General features: G+C 40.2%; 3 protein-coding genes across 3 annotated transcripts in view; all 3 read left to right on the top strand.

Annotated features, from left to right (window-relative positions):
* Nucleotides 1-5,329, top strand: part of LOC138211563 (collagen alpha-1(XXIII) chain) — a 127,769-nt gene extending 122,440 nt beyond the window's left edge. Inside the window, exons 23-32 of the mRNA XM_069171519.1 lie at nt 57-122; nt 223-249; nt 337-396; nt 505-576; nt 669-695; nt 812-865; nt 1,122-1,208; nt 1,450-1,548; nt 2,145-2,183; nt 2,939-5,329. Coding sequence (XP_069027620.1) covers nt 57-122; nt 223-249; nt 337-396; nt 505-576; nt 669-695; nt 812-865; nt 1,122-1,208; nt 1,450-1,548; nt 2,145-2,183; nt 2,939-2,989 — 582 coding nt within the window. The 3' untranslated portion in view covers nt 2,990-5,329. The remainder of the gene's footprint in view (nt 1-56; nt 123-222; nt 250-336; nt 397-504; nt 577-668; nt 696-811; nt 866-1,121; nt 1,209-1,449; nt 1,549-2,144; nt 2,184-2,938) is intronic.
* A 1,670-nt stretch (nt 5,330-6,999) lies between these two features.
* rack1 (receptor for activated C kinase 1) lies at nt 7,000-11,070 on the top strand. Its single transcript, XM_069170988.1, has 8 exons — nt 7,000-7,216; nt 7,700-7,871; nt 8,951-9,098; nt 9,453-9,548; nt 9,806-9,916; nt 10,227-10,367; nt 10,601-10,711; nt 10,958-11,070. The coding sequence occupies exons 1-8, from the start codon at nt 7,108-7,110 to the stop codon at nt 11,021-11,023; spliced, it is 954 nt and encodes a 317-aa protein (XP_069027089.1). The 5' UTR covers nt 7,000-7,107; the 3' UTR covers nt 11,024-11,070.
* Nucleotides 11,071-11,608: 538 nt separating this feature from the next.
* On the top strand, nt 11,609-14,904 carry nme5 (NME/NM23 family member 5). Its single transcript, XM_069170989.1, has 5 exons — nt 11,609-12,247; nt 13,519-13,724; nt 14,338-14,438; nt 14,522-14,640; nt 14,760-14,904. The coding sequence occupies exons 1-5, from the start codon at nt 12,122-12,124 to the stop codon at nt 14,841-14,843; spliced, it is 636 nt and encodes a 211-aa protein (XP_069027090.1). The 5' UTR covers nt 11,609-12,121; the 3' UTR covers nt 14,844-14,904.
* The last annotated feature ends 1,176 nt before the right edge of the window (nt 14,905-16,080 follow it).

The raw sequence follows: 16,080 nt of genomic DNA on the forward strand, positions 1-16,080 counted from the left end.
CTTAAATTACATATTTCCTGCCCTCGTCTGACTCTCATAATTTCAATGGCTGTCAGATTCAGATGATCTCCCAGCCGGGCCCAGCTGGCCCACCAGGAGTACCCGGGTCCCCTGGATCTATGGTGAGTGCTTGTATCAGTATGCCAATCCGGGTAGAAACTCTTCAAGTTTGTGGTTTGCACTTGTCGCTGTCACACACTTACTGCACACAATGTGTTTCAGGGGCTGCATGGCATGCCTGGTCCTAAGGTAAGACTGCACGGCCAAGTACCTGTTGTGTGACGGAGGTTTTATGACGCGTTGTTTGGTACTCAGTGCTCCTGTGTTATGATGCAGGGTGAGCCGGGAGTCGGGATGAGGGGAGAGAAGGGGGAAGCTGGTGCTCCTGGACCCAGAGTGAGTGACAACTGGGCCATTTTATTATCATTACAATTTATCACTGAATAGTTCATGTTTGAAACTGCTCAAGAACTGGATGTGATACAGTGATGATGTTACCTGCAGGGATTTGATGGCCACCAGGGTCCATCTGGGTCTGCAGGGTTGGTGGGTCTGCCAGGTGCCAAGGGAGAAAAAGTAAGAACACGATGACCTTCGTAAATGTTTTTATTAAATCTGGTTTTTTTTTTATAAATAAAATAAAACTCTACTTGTGAATGTGTTCATAGGGAAGATCAGGGGAGCCCGGACTCGATGTGAGTTTCTTACTGAGAATTTATATGTTGACATTTTCATTTACACAATTTAGAATTTAAGCAAATTCCGAGCTATAGTAAGCTTTCTTCTGACCTGTTTGTGCTTCTGTCTGCAGGGTTTTCCAGGTATGATGGGAGAAAAAGGTGACCGGGGGGAAAGAGGAGACAAGGTTCGTCCAGAACAAATATTATCTTATCTTCATTACATGAGAATTACAATTTCAACCAGATGCCTGCATCTGTCTGTCATGCATATATATGTAATAATACTCATTTAATAGCAACACTAACACTTCAGACATGGAGTGATCCTTAATAACAGGAATGGTTTTCACTGGCCTTTACGCAGTAATATATCCGTTTTGTAATTCTGCCACTTTCAGTACCTAAACAGGTTTATAAATGTGTGTCCGTCTTCCTGTGCAGGGTGACAGGGGAACAGTAGGGAAGAGAGGACTGAAGGGGCAGAAGGGAGAACAAGGTCCCCCAGGTCTGGACCAGCCCTGTCCTGTGGTATGTCACCTCCACACACACACACTCACACACACTCACACACACACACACACACACACACACACACACACACACACACACATACACACACACACACACGTTATGTAATACTGCCCTTTTAAACTGCTTTACTTTCTGCCACTTTCCTTACACCTTCTACTTTGAAGACATTTGTTTCTGTCATTTTCTCTGCTTTTTTCCTCCTCCATGCTGTGAATATGTAACTGGCTCTTGCTGACAGGGTTGTGATGAGACTAAAGATCTATCTGTGAAGGAAGGGCTTCCTTCCCCTCAATCTCCTGCTCTTCCTCCTTCTGGCCCCGAGGCCCCATGTCCTGTGGTACAGTATCTTTGCTTCCTTCCTCCTTTTCTCTCTCATCACTCATTATGCGTCTACTGTCTTTTTTTTGTCTGTCAAACTCTGATTTGCATGTGCTGTCAATCACCAAACTTGATATCGGTTTACTTTAGTATTCACAGTAAAAAGAGGCATTCACAGATAGTAAACAGGAAATGTATTCAGCATTAACTTGCTGTCTATTCCTGATAATTAAGCCAAACATCAAACACGTTCTGAAATTGTGAAAGAGACAGAAAATAACAGCTCCAATAACGTAACATTATTCTAAAAAAAGAAAAGAAAAGATGAAAAAAAGCAGGTGAGCTCAAGAAATCCAGATGTTTCTGCATTCACAAAACAGAACCGTGCACAAATAGATGAACACATACTGCTGACATTGTGGCAGATACTCTTATTTGCCTTTTGGCCCGAGAGTGACATGAGAAGATTGACACCACTCTTCTGACAAGGAAGGCACACCAACATCTCTGTCACCAGCAGTCACTGATCATAACGTCAGCTGCATGCAGATCGTGTAGAAAAGCACTTGACAATTTCATTCTTGTTAACTTTCCACTGCTCTTCCTACCCTGCAGGGACACGACGGGCTACCCATACCAGGCTGCTGGCACAAGGTGAGTGTCACGACCTCCAGCATATTTTTATTATATTTTAAAAAAGCATTTTGTTAACTAATAAAATGATCTGCCATTGACTTTAAGAGAGCAGAAGGTACAGTCAGGGAATAGCTAACAGAGAATACATTGGGATAATTAAATCTAAATGTATTGGCTCTGATTTGACACAGGAGCATTTTGTAAGTATATTACAGTGTGTGTGTGTGTGTGTGTGAACTTATAATTGTAAAACATGAATAATCCGTAGTTAATTATTGATTTTAATACAGTGGTTAAATACTAATCAGTCCTTCCCTCTTCTTTTGCAGTGATGACTAACCAGCAGCATGGAATCTGTACATATTGATATGGTATATATTGCAACTGAATACTTCACCAACAACCCACTCCCTCTTTTCCTTTCTTTTTTTGATAAATCCTATGATATAATATATTGAGAATTTGAGAACGGGGAGTCTTACTCTATTTTGGAAACTTTTTTAAACTCCACATCCAGTGTTGTTGTTGTGAATGCTTTTTGAAGAGATGGAGGTGAACTGCCTCTGGGACTTTGAAGGACAGTCCAGATACCAGTGTCGGAGTAGAAGAGTGCCATACTAACAAAGACTGATTGTTGCCTGATTGTAACCATGAACGGAGTTTGGGAATGACGGCGTGTGCACTCGCCCAGTCTCACGGATGGATGGACGTATTCCTCGGCAGGTGGAGGAGTGTGTTGTCAGTACTCTCTTGTCCTCTCTGTTTTCTAAAAGGAGGAAATGGCGAGGCAGAAGCTCAAACGCAAGCGTCTCTCTCAGCCCTGAAAGGGTGAAGCTCCTGGTGGAGAGAGGACACATAGACAGAAAGCACGAGGGGCGGAGTGGCCTTCATGAAGCAGAGCACGCCATGTTAATGCCTGTGTGTCGCACTGAACACTCAGATCCTCCGTTATGGAAACTCTCCAGGAGGGGACGACAGAACACTGCATGTCCACATTCACCTCGAAGGGAAAGACACAATCATGTTGCTGATGATGTTGCGCAATAACCCGTTGAAGTTATTTGGGAGTCACTGACGTCTCTGGCACATAAGGAAGAATTTACGGTGCAGATCCATTGAAGTCTCGAGTCTTTTGTAAAGGTTTTCACTAATTAATGCATGATCATAACCAGACACAGTGCTGTTCAGCCGCAGACAACTGTACATTGATTTTGATTTGCAGTAAGCAGTCTTCCCATTTAATCATGCCACTCAGAAGTGTCAGTAAGTCTACCTTTTTTATGACTCACGCCAGCAGTGACTTGGCGTGTTGTTTTGTTTTGGTATATTCTTACCTTTTTTTCTCCAGTAACATTTTGCATTCCTGTGCATTGCCATGATTTTGGAATAAATAGATAGTGAAGGTTCAAGGCCAGATTTAAAGGAACATTTTACGTTATTCATGATAAATCAGTTGATTGCCAGTAACTGATGAATTTTGTCTGATCATTAATCACAGAAGACGATATGTTTAATTACTGCTGCCAGTTTCTGTGGAGAACAGTATTACGTTTTTGCTGCTGTCTTGAAATGTGTGTTCTTTATTTGATATTTTTGAATCAATATTAGTCATGGACTGAAGGACTAACATACGTAAATATAAAATGGAAATCAAATATAAACACAACAGTTGTTCCTTTGGAGTAATTACTCAGTTTTTATTTAGCAGTACACATTAGCACAGCAGTTTATAGCTGTTAAAAAAAATTTTGTGTGTGCCTTCTTTCAGTTATCACAACAGAAAACCTGTCTACTTTGATATCAGGTGACCTTTACTGGTGTCTTGCAGTCTTTGTAATACAGTTGTCTCTCAGATGGAATAACTTCTTGGTGCTTAATTCCTTTTATTTACTTGTTTAAAGTTCTATTTGACGTACATATCCAAACACACGCATGCGCAGATGCATACGTTTTAAAAGATTGTAAAACATAAGAAATAAGCAGTTGTACTTGGCTTGTATATACAGTATATACCATTCACTATATTTTGAATACTTGGATACCTGTTTCCAGGATTGAGATTACATAGGATCAGTGTGGACAGAAAAACATTTACATTCATCGGATATTGAAGTTTGTTAGAGGACATTTGTATATTCTACATTGATAGTTGCACTTTTTTGATACAGTGTGAGTATTACTCAGTAATAATCTTATTTTAAGGCAGAATACATATTTGGGTTAATTGCTATCTGACTAACTAGCATTAATTTGCAATATTTTCATTGGTGTCTAAATGTTACTTTGGTTTATTATCCTCATAGGTCATCAACATAAAGGCTGCTCAACATTTGTGCGTCAAACAAACCTTTCAAACGGGGTCAGTATCAGGTCAGATCAAATGTAACGGGGCCTTCCTTGTAATTACAAACCTCCACTCGGTGAGCAGTAAACTGGCTCGTGTTATGTTGCAGGAGTCACGGTGTATGCTACGTCACTGCGGTGGGATGGTTCCTGTTTAGATCTAAAATGACAATGTGTACCGTCTCTTCCTGTCAGGTTTTAAATTACACCTACAAAGCTGGATTACTCGCATCACCCGAAGCAATGTATCAGTGGGATGATCGTGATCTGAATTTGTTTATTAAGATTTTCAAAGATCAGTGCATCATACAGAGACACTTACTTATGAAATTACAGTAAATCTATAATTATGTTCTGTCAAACAAATATTTTTAAATGAGTTGCATATCATTCAACAACTTTAGAAAAACTGTATTTGTATGCTGAGTGAGATATTATATTGAGAGCAGGATGGTTGAACTACATTGGTAATCATTTCAATGGCTGAAGCTGAGGGTTATCTGTCACATAACATTATCACATGTGTTTATTTCTTTTGCAGATTCTATCAGTGTCATTTTGATGGTTTAATGAAGCGAGCGCACGGCTCAATGTCTGAACGGAGTTTGATGTTTTAGCAAATATTATACCACAGTGTTAGCTTGACTTTGTGAGAATGTTGTTGTTTTTTTTTGGTTGTGTATTTGGTTGTAAAAGATTTAAGCTATTTTTGTAATTACTTGTTGAAATATGTATAACATGAAATCTGGTCAACTAAACATGTAGACGGAAATAAACGCTCGTTTTATGGTTTGTTGTCATTAAATCATAATCCTGTAAAAGTGTTCTGTTTCATTCATTTACACAGTAATATCACATCAAGTAAGTCTATAATGTTTTTGACATGTTTTAACAAGCGCCTACCCTGTTAAATGCACACAAAAATGCAATGACATTAGACATTAGCTGGTAATTACTTGGTAATTACTCTTTATTAGCAGGAGCGCATTAGCATGCTAATATGTTAATGTATCATAATTAATACATTTACTAACTACTAAACACTACTCAAAACTACTACAGCCAAGTCTTTTTTTACATCTGGTCATAAACTAAAATAGTCAATGAAATAGGATTTTGAACCTGATCCCCACTAGTATATATCCCATCCTGGTGGAAACATAAAAGTCTGTATGCAATTTTATGCCAATCCGTCTTGTTGTTGAGATGTTTCTTTTAAAGCCAACAAACTAAACTTCATCTCTATCTGTACCAAGTTTTATGGCAGTCCACCGAGTATTATTTCACCAAAATCCAAGAAAGTCAATCTGCTGGTGAGGTGTGAGTCATGACATCACCAAAGTCGTCTTCTTCTTCTTCTGACGACGACTCTGACTGTTTGTACAAAGTGTCATCTCGCTGCCATATTTTAGTTTGGACCAACGTGGTCGGACTTACAGTTTCAGAAATGTTACGTTTAACGACACAAATTGCAGACATCAGTAAAAAAAAAAAGTGAATCAGATGCATTCTGCTGGATGTGTTGTTCATTATCGACCACCTCCAGATTGTCGTTGACCTCTGACCTCCGAATCAAAAGAGCCTTATATTCCCTTAAAGCCCATATAGGCCCATAAAGCGTGCTCTTAATTTGACAAAATTTTACCAAACGAATACATAAACGTTTTCACAAATCATCCGCACACGTCCTCCGTTGTTACAGTTGAATGAGCTCACTTTGAACAACAGGTTACTATTTGCAGCTGATCCATGTGGTGAGCACCGGACACACAGGCATCCAACATTAACATAAACTGTTTACAACAACTCCCCATTTCAGGATTTGAATTTCAAATAATTGTTAGTTTTAAGAAATTACCATACATTTATGGTCCTGCGTTTGTGAGTGTCAAATTGGTGCCACAGTTGTAACAATCATTGATCATCATGGATTTGTTATATGAACATCTATACAGCAAGGATCTGGAAACATTTAAATAGACAGTTTAAAATAAGTGCTAACAGTGGTTGAAATAGTACCTTTGTTATATTTGTACTTTTTAACACTTAAGGACAACTCAAGGATTTTTTTTTTTTTTTTTTTTCCCCAATTTATAACTAATGGCAAGATGATCCATTTCTGGTTTTGTGAATAAGCCACCTCCACAGCCGTAAACAAATTCAAGTGTTATACAGCGAGACTGGTCACAAGATGCATCGCTTTCATTATGATTATAGACTTCAAAAAATATTTAACTTGAATGGAGACTCGCAACTCCGCTAAAATAAGAATGTTTTCGCCGGGAGAGACGCGTGTACCGACTTTCATGAGTTTATGAGGATGATAAAACCTCCAAAAATAACAATAAAAATCGCTTGAATAACAACAGAGATTTCGCACCACCGGTTCTCGAGGCCCTAAAAAAAAAAAAAAAACGTAAAGTGTAGGAAGTCCACATATCCCAGAATCCTCCGCGGGCCTCTCACCCCTCATAGTTTTTGCATCCGGGTCTGAACTTCCTTTTCCTCTGTGCCTGGATACGATGAGGACCTAGGTCTGCTCGGACCTCTGAAAAATCCGAATCCATCCTTGCAAAAGGCACCGCCGAACCTCGTCAAAATGACCGAGCAGATGACCGTGAGGGGGACCCTGAAGGGGCACAGTGGATGGGTCACCCAGATCGCCACGACGCCCCAGTACCCCGACATGATTCTGTCGGCGTCCCGAGGTGAGGCTTCGCCCGCCGGTTCCGCCGACGTGCTAAGTTAGCATTCGTCCGCTAGCTGCTCGTCTTTTCCTCCCCCCCCCCCCCCTCTCTCTCTCTCCCTCCCGTAACGAAAGGAGCGTCGGCGCTGCAAAAAAAAAAAAAAGGCTCGAGCGACATATTAAAAGATAAATTCACAACTTGTGTTGTTTTCAGACTAACTCTCTTCTCTCTGCGCTACTTTACGTGGGAGGCGCCCGTTAGCCAAGCTGGCTAATGCTAACTAGCGTCATCTGTGACTGAGCTACCCGTCCGGTGTTTGTGGCACGTGTCGTGTTTTTTTTAATTATTTTTTTTAAAACACACACAACACGGGTGTTATGGGTTGTGTAGTGGACGTACCCACCCAAAACACTCAGGCAGCAGGAATAAATGATCGCAAGCTTTCCTGACTGAAATGTGGACCCTGAGTTTAAGGAAACACTTTGGTGTTTGTTTGTTTTTCAGACAAGTCCATTATCATGTGGAAACTGACCCGTGATGAAACCAACTACGGCATCCCCCAGCGCTCCCTGAAGGGCCACTCTCACTTCGTGAGTGATGTGGTCATCTCCTCGGATGGACAGTTTGCCCTTTCAGGCGCCTGGGACGGGACGCTCCGCCTGTGGGACCTCACCACGTAAGTGCTGGGAGCAGTTCCTCTCCACCAGGGCTGGAGGTTTGTTTGGTGGAAAGAACATGTCCTTTTTTCTTTTGGTAATAATCACACGGGAATAACTAGTACGACTAAGATTAGATACAGAAAACAACCGGCACCAATTTGGCCGATACGAAGACACTCAACCAGTTTTACCACAAGTTCACGGGGACCCTGGGGTGAGCTGGGTGAGGCTTTTCTCCAGACGATCCGGTCGGTCCAATGTGGTACAAACCACACCGGTGGACTTGATGGAGCTCACACAGTCAAGAGCAGCTTAAACTGGGCCTGGACGATATGGTTAAGTAAATGATCCATTTCTCCTTAATTGTTGCGACACAATGATATTTATTCGATAAATGTGCTCGTATTAAACTCTCGAGACTAGTTGGTTAAATAAATTAATAAAACAGGAGAATATAATCAGGTTTTTTGGGGGGGCGAAGTTGTCAACAAGAACTTAATGGAGATCTACAAACTTGTTTCCTCTCCTGCCTCAACTCTTATTGTTAAAGTTGCTTTGTTGATATTTGAAACGGAGACATCTAAAATGTAAAAGTCATCTACAGCTGAGCTACAAGTTGACTTTATGCACATTTATTTCATTGTAAAGTCACAACTACATATTGCAGCTGATTTTGTTTCTACGATGTACAAAAATCACTGAACGAAAGACGTTTTGTATTAATTAATGCAACATTTAGGGAAGTTATTAAGCTTACTGAAAATGTGAAGAGACCCCTCGTCATCTTCGAGGTCACGGTGTTACTTGGGGATAAATTTGTCAGTGATGCAGAAATGGTCCTCAAGAGCTTCTTTTCAGCTGAGGGAAGTTGAACGCTTTAGATTTTTTTGGCATCACGGTTCTGTTGCAGATTGCATTCACAATTTTTTTTACCACAAGTCATATTTTTCTGCGTAAACATACAAGAAATTGGTTTAGAAAAAAAAAATGTTTTAATAGTGTGCATCTTTTGGAAGAAGTCTGTAGTTCTTGGCTGCTTTGACAGAAGACCTGCTCATGCTCGTTCATCTGAAATGTTTGTCTGTTTCCCCCATAGTGGCCTCACCACGCGCCAATTTGTTGGACACACCAAGGATGTTTTGAGCGTGGCCTTCTCCGCTGATAACCGCCAGATTGTGTCTGGCTCCCGGGACAAGACCATCAAGCTGTGGAACACTCTCGGAGTCTGCAAGTACACCATCCAGGTGAGCCGCCAACTCGTGCTGCCGCCGCTCATGAAGCAGCCGGTCTGCCTCTGAGATTTAAATGCAGACTTGTGACGTACGATTGCTTTTGAGGTTTCTCAAACTGATGTCAAAAGCAAAACGTGCTGCTCAGAGTCATTAGTGGAAACATTAGAAGACAAGATAGTACAACATCTCCGTGCCTTAATAATGTTGAACAAATGATGCTGTTTACCGCCGTCGGTTGATCCCGTAGATGAAACAGATTGAATGTTGGTAATGATCAGACGAGCAAAGTGTTTTCCCGCTTTGCTCGTCTGATCAGGAGGATTTTTAATTGTAGTCACAGAGTTTGTTTGTCTCTTCACTTTGCAGGATGAGGGACATTCTGAGTGGGTGTCTTGCGTACGCTTCTCTCCCAACAGCAGCAACCCCATCATTGTCTCCTGTGGCTGGGACAAGATGGTGAAGGTATGTTGTTCCTATTAAAATCTGCCTTCCGTCTTTGCTTTTGAGTTCTTATTTTTGATTTTAGATGAAGCAAAAAAAAGAATATGAATGAACGCTTGTGGTCTGTTTGTGCAAAAGATGTGTTAAAAAAAACCAGATGTATTCTGACCACCTCACTGATGAGAATTGTTGTGTTGAGGGCACAACACTTATCGCTGTTTATGACGGTGTTTATAGAAACATAGATGTGATGTCGTCTTTCTGTCCTCTTGTCCCAGGTGTGGAACCTGGCCAACTGCAAGCTGAAGACCAACCACATCGGCCACACTGGCTTCCTGAATACAGTGACCGTCTCTCCCGATGGCTCCCTGTGTGCATCTGGTGGAAAGGTACAACACTTTATAAATGATCTGGACAACCACAGTGTGTTATTGATCTTCCTCGTTGCTTCTGAGCTCGGTGGAAGAAGCAGTTAAAAGTCCAGCTTGCAGGTTTCAGCAGTGATGAAAATTCATACATGCTTGTCTGTTTAATATTGATGACAAATAGAGGCTGTTTCTGAGTGAAACCTGCACTTAAAAAGCTCATTGTTTGGGCAAAAGATTTGTGACGATCATCCGTCACAGTCCGTAGCTCTCGTACTTCTATAACCTTTACCGAGGTGTTTACATAGTGCTTATCTTTTGTCTTTTCTGTCAGGATGGCCAGGCCATGCTGTGGGACCTGAATGAGGGAAAACACCTCTACACCCTGGACAGTGGTGACACCATCAACGCCCTTTGCTTCAGCCCCAACCGTTACTGGCTCTGTGCTGCCACCGGCCCCAGCATCAAGATCTGGGTAAGACTTCACCCTGAATACCTCATGATCCTTACTTGGTGTAAAAATAAAAGAGCTGTGATGTATCTTCGAATGCCAGCTGTACTCCTTTGATGATAACAGAGGCTGTTTCTGAGCTCCCAACATTGTCTGAAATGTTTGTGTAATCAATTTGGAATTATTATTTTTGAACGCTCCTTTTCTGCCTTTGTGCCATCAGTAATTGCAACACCTCTGCTCTTTTTCTCATGTAGGATCTGGAGGGCAAAATCATTGTGGATGAGCTGAGACAGGAAGTGATCAGCACAAACAGCAAGGCTGAGCCCCCACAGTGTACCTCCCTGGCATGGTCTGCTGATGGACAGGTACAAGACATTCAGCTGTGTAGGACTTGTCAGCACAGATGTGTGAAGCCACTAGTTGGTGGTTTTAGTGTTGTATCCCCGGTGATTATACCCATTCACTTTTAACTCTGATGTCCGCTGATGACAGTCCTGCAAATATGAGGGGCACTACAAAACACACTTATTTGAATATTGGTAGACTAAGTATAGGGCTGTAAAATGGAAAAATTTAACTGGTGTTAACTTTAATTCCTCATTTCCTTACAGACCCTGTTTGCTGGCTACACTGACAACCTGATCAGAGTGTGGCAGGTCACTATTGGAACTCGATAAGAACCCCTCGCTGAAGCAACTTTGAATAAAAGACTCTTTGAAAAGAAGGTGTGCCTTGTCGGTCTGAACACTTGTGTGATGTAATTGGTTCTAAGTAGTCAGTGGATAAGTTGAAAGATAATTAACTGCCATTTTGATAATCACTCGTATGTCATTTTTATTTGCAAAAGCTACAATTCTCAGATTCCAGCCTCATAAATTTGAAGATTTTCTGGTTGCTTGAGTCTTCCATGATAAATAAATTGAGTGTCTTTTTGTTGTGGGCTGTTGGTTGAATTTCAAGAAGGTATTTGTGGCTCTACCGTCAGCTTTGCGAAACACTATTGATTTCAAATTCTGACATTCAAAGACCAAACAGTGCATCGATTACTTGGAGAAAGAATAAACATATTAATTGATAATGAAAATAATCATTCGTTTTAATCCTGAATGTAATACAAGTTTATTACTGGTAAAAAAAAATGTCAGCACAAATGCTCTTCACAGGAACAATAATTTGTAACCCAACCTGAATGTGTGAATTTTTTATTATTATTATTTTTATTTTTTTTTTGGGGGGGGGGGGGGGGGGGTATATTTTGAAACGTAGTTAAAGTAAAAAGGATTTATCAAACTAAAGTTTGCTTGAAAAGGAAAATAACTTGATTTTTAAATGTAACCTGAATTGAATATGACCACTCACCCTCATATTTTGAATTAATTCTTTGAACATTAAGTAGGAGTGATTCAAAAGGAAATAGCGCCTATTTAATTTAAGGAGGCAGATAAATACTGAATGCATTGAGGCGTTGTGTGTGTGGTGTGTCTTGCTCGGGACGCCGTAGACGCAAATGGTATCCTAGCAACTGGAACACAAGACACGCAAAACGTGCAGCGGTGGTTTAAATTGACAAAGTGGTCGCTCTTAATGAAACGGTCCTAAATTGAACCTCAACATCGTGAACTTTTATCAGCTGCACGTCATGCTTCATGTAACCCGAGCGTTGCAAACGGTGACTTAATTACTGTCGAACCGTGTTTAGTTGACTGGACCGACGTGATCCTGCGGAAGTCTTCAGCTGCAGGTTTGTTATTTTAAAGTTGGCGTGAGCGCACAGGATGGAGCAAACTTCACATGATCGTCTTTATGTAGAAAGGACACTGGCCATCATTAAACCAGATGCCATTCACAACGCAGAGGACATAGAGGATGTTATCCTGGCGTCGGGCTTCATTATCCTGCAGGTTGGTTCAAATGTCTTTAAAAGAATTCGTTGTTTTAAGTGATGGTTTACTTTTGCAAAGAGATTACTTTGTATTATAACATGCTTGTCCGATACGTCAGCATAGTCTATATTACTGGCAGGTTTCTACAGTTATCTCCATGTACTGGCTGATGGTGTGTAACTTAAAATTGTTAAAAAAAAAAAAAAAAAGAAAAAGAAAAGACTTGTTTAAGCCAGAAGAAGAACGTTGTTATATAATTTGACCACAAGAGGGCGTTTTACAACACGTGACAAAGACTGAGACTTTGTCACATGCAAAAAAAAACAAAAAAACTATTATTGAAAGCTGAGTCCAAATATGTTCCCTGAATTTCACTCCCACTCCTAGTTTTATTTTGTTACACTAAACTGGCATGCACGTGGACAAGGGATACCAAGGACAATGGAGATCCTCTGTTTGCAGACTATTCTGGACACTAATGAGGGATGTTACTGAGGTCAAATATGGGTGGAAACGGTACACTTTTACATGACATATTTAAGGTGTACCAACAGCATTATTTATGAATGTTTAGTAATATATGTATGTATGCGTAATATAAACATTAAAAACAACTGATTTTAATTCAGTGTAAACAGTACAATAACTTCCACTTGTTATAGTTTGTGTGACAAAAAAGTAAAATGTTGTTTCCCGTTATTGTTTTTTTCAATTAAGTACAGTATTCGACAATATATTATTAAACTGTCAAACCCTTTAAGTAGAGACCTTTAACACAGCAGACATTTTAACTTGTTACAGTATGGTAAGCGCAGATGTACTAATGATGGCAGCATCCCATCAGGAAAGGTCCTGCTGGCTTACAGGGACACATAATAGAGCTGAGCCATCACTAACTGCATGCTGTGACCAAAAACAGTCCTAAAAGGTCTGTAAAGAGAAACATTAACCTCAAGTTTATTGCGTAAACCAGTTTTCAAATTGCTTTGGGAGGTCAAAATAATTAAGACAGAAGTCCTCAGCAACTAAGAAAAACTAAATGTATGTGTGAATGGGATTGCATTTCATATTAAAAGATAAGGAGTTGTATTTTTAGTGGATTATTCTCCAGAAACTAGGATTTTTAACAGGTGCTGCTCATACAGTCATTCTTGCATCCGTTGCCATTTGATGTGTAAAAAAAAAATGTCTGCACTCCCTGGCGTGGTCTGACAAAAATGAAGAGGAATCCTGACTCTGTTCACTGCATTTGGTTGAGCTTTCTCCACATATTTCACTGACATGTCCAGAAGCGGAAGCTGCAACTAAGTCCAGAGCAGTGCAGCGACTTCTACGCAGACCAGTATGGAAAGGTCTTCTTTCCCAGCCTGACAGCCTTCATGAGCTCCGGCCCCATCATTGCCATGACACTGGCCTGCGACAACGCTATTGATTACTGGAAGTCCATCATAGGGCCTGTCAACAGCACCAAGGCCAGAGAAACCGATCCAAACAGGTCAGTCCTGTTTAACTAATATATGTGTTAGTATCCATTTGTGTTGCATGATTGACATTTCTGAATGTTATGGAACGCTGATAATGGAAAGTGGGCTGTGCTTACACAAACCAGGCCTGTGATTGATCCTATGAATTAATTCCAAATGTCCTGCTTTTTCAAGAAGTGCAGAAACAGAAGCTGGCATAAATAAAATAGCCCTGGAGTATCCCTTAAAAGGCTTTCAATCACTATTAATTTCCCTTCCCAAATAGAAGTTGTGTGTATGTCTGATGTACATGTGAGCACACTAACATTATGGGGTCACAATACTTTGAATGTTATTGTGGTGTGACGACTTTAGATTCGACAGAATAATAATGTTGGGTCAAACATGTTATTTTTATTCTCTGTATTATGCTGGAAAAGTGTCTTCATAATCTTGTCATGGTAGAGTGTGTATCTACCTTACAATGCTTGATGACTTGTATGATGTACAGTACGTAGTTCCCCATGTCCTTTGACATGTGTGGACCATCCTATGACTTGGTATGTCAGGGTGTATCTTATGTATGGTGTAAAGGTCTGATAACATTGGCACAAATATGAATGAATTTGTTTTTTTTTTTCTCAGCCTCAGAGCAAAATATGGCTGTAATGACCTGAAAAACGCACTTCATGGCAGTGAATCATTTCAAGCAGCAGTGGAGGAGATCAAGTTCATGTTTCCAAACTGTAAGTGATTCGCACACTCTCGCATACTGCTGTATGTATAGAGATGCAATTTTGAATATTAAATTCTGCCCCCTTCTGTGCAGCTATAATTGAACCGTTTCCCTCAAGAGACGCAACCGAAGAATACCTGAGCAGGTATGTAAACCCGGTTCTGCTACGTGGACTCACTGAGCTGTGCAAGGACAAGCCGCTCAACCCCTGTGTAAGTACTGATGCTGAATGTTTGAAGAGATACAGCTTTATTCGTCAGCCATTTACTCATTGCTATTGAGCATTATTGTTAACACGTGGATTGCTTTCCTGCACTTTTGCTTTCACTAGATTTGGCTTGCTGACTGGTTGATCAAAAACAATCCAAACAGGCCTAAAATATCTGATGGAGTCATAGTGGAAGAAGAGGAATGACAGTGAAAACAAGGGAAGAGAGGGACAAATTATTACTTTTGACAAATGCATGTTCGGTGCTATGATGAAATAAAATGTGTTTTTTAACACTAATCATCTGTGTTGTTATATCAACCTTGTTTAATTGTTGCTTTCAGTTGTTCTAACATATCTGGAATTGCCTGGTTAACCTGGTTAAAAACTCTGCATTTGAGGAGATGAGTTGAGTGACCTCGGTTGACATGAGAGCATTAACAATGCAATACAAAGCAGTGGTGCACAAAGTATTCAGATCCATAAATAAAATGATCAATACAGCAGTGTAAAAATAATTCATTGGAAGTTACAGTCCTGTATGAAAATTCCTACTTAAGTAAAAGTACAGAAGTATTAGCAGCAGAATGTAGTTATATTATCAGAGTAAAAGTTCTGGTTTGCCCCATCTGACTTATATATTATTATATATGACATCATTCGATTATTAATCGGGAAGCAGTGACCTTGACTACACACTGCTTTTTGTAAGATATAAGAGGACAAAAAGGTAGAAAACCTTGTTAAATCGTTATCTTAAAAGTAACTGAAACTGTCAAACCGCCTAAATGTCGTGGAGTATAAAGTACAATATTCCCCTCTGCAGTGCTTTGGAGTGGAAGTATAGAAACCTCAAACGGAAATACTCAAATAAAGTGCACCTTAAAATTGCATTTAAGTACAGGACTTAAGTAAATGATCTTGATTAGTTTCCAACACTTCTGCCAGGTGCATGTGGATGTTCAACAAATCTCTAACTGAATGTACAAAGTACATTATTTCAATTGATCAAATGAACATTGAAGTGTTTCATACACACAGTCTACACTTCAGCTAACATATTCTGTGTAAAGATAACACCACGGAAAGTTGCAACATTCTGGTGCTTTGGTTTAGTTTTTTTCAGCTAAAAGAAAAATCAAAGAAACGTAACTATGCCTGCAGCTCTGTTTATTCCATGTGTAGAAAGATGGCCATGATGAACTGAGCAGCTGCAGGTTTTAGATTTCACTCCCTGTGGTCTGCTGCATCGGGAAAGTCAGTATGGAAATGGATCTAAGGATAATAAATCAAGTGTGTTTCCTTTTACCAACACATGACAGTTGAACAGTCCATTCCCTAATCACTACAGCATTCAGAAAAATCATTAATTGCAGTACAGCACAGAAACAGTGACCTCATTAATTACCACAAAGTCCCAAATAAAACAGCACATGCAGTAATT

Source organism: Embiotoca jacksoni, unplaced genomic scaffold (genome assembly GCF_022577435.1).
Source record: "Embiotoca jacksoni isolate LCO1_2020_lvr unplaced genomic scaffold, fEmbJac1.0.p SCAF_5, whole genome shotgun sequence".
Classification (NCBI taxonomy): Eukaryota; Metazoa; Chordata; class Actinopteri; family Embiotocidae; genus Embiotoca; species Embiotoca jacksoni.

What these genes read in the sequence shown, in the direction of transcription:
- rack1 (XM_069170988.1), top strand. Translation starts at nt 7,108, where the DNA reads ATGACCGAGCAGATGACCGTGAGGGGGACCCTGAAGGGGCACAGTGGA. An exon ending in CGCCTGTGGGACCTCACCAC is followed by an intron (nt 7,872 to 8,950) that starts GTAAGTGCTGGG and finishes TTTCCCCCATAG; the next exon opens with TGGCCTCACCACGCGCCAAT. An exon ending in GCTGGGACAAGATGGTGAAG is followed by an intron (nt 9,549 to 9,805) that starts GTATGTTGTTCC and finishes CTCTTGTCCCAG; the next exon opens with GTGTGGAACCTGGCCAACTG.
- nme5 (XM_069170989.1), top strand. Translation starts at nt 12,122, where the DNA reads ATGGAGCAAACTTCACATGATCGTCTTTATGTAGAAAGGACACTGGCC. An exon ending in CAAGTTCATGTTTCCAAACT is followed by an intron (nt 14,439 to 14,521) that starts GTAAGTGATTCG and finishes CCTTCTGTGCAG; the next exon opens with CTATAATTGAACCGTTTCCC. An exon ending in ACAAGCCGCTCAACCCCTGT is followed by an intron (nt 14,641 to 14,759) that starts GTAAGTACTGAT and finishes TGCTTTCACTAG; the next exon opens with ATTTGGCTTGCTGACTGGTT.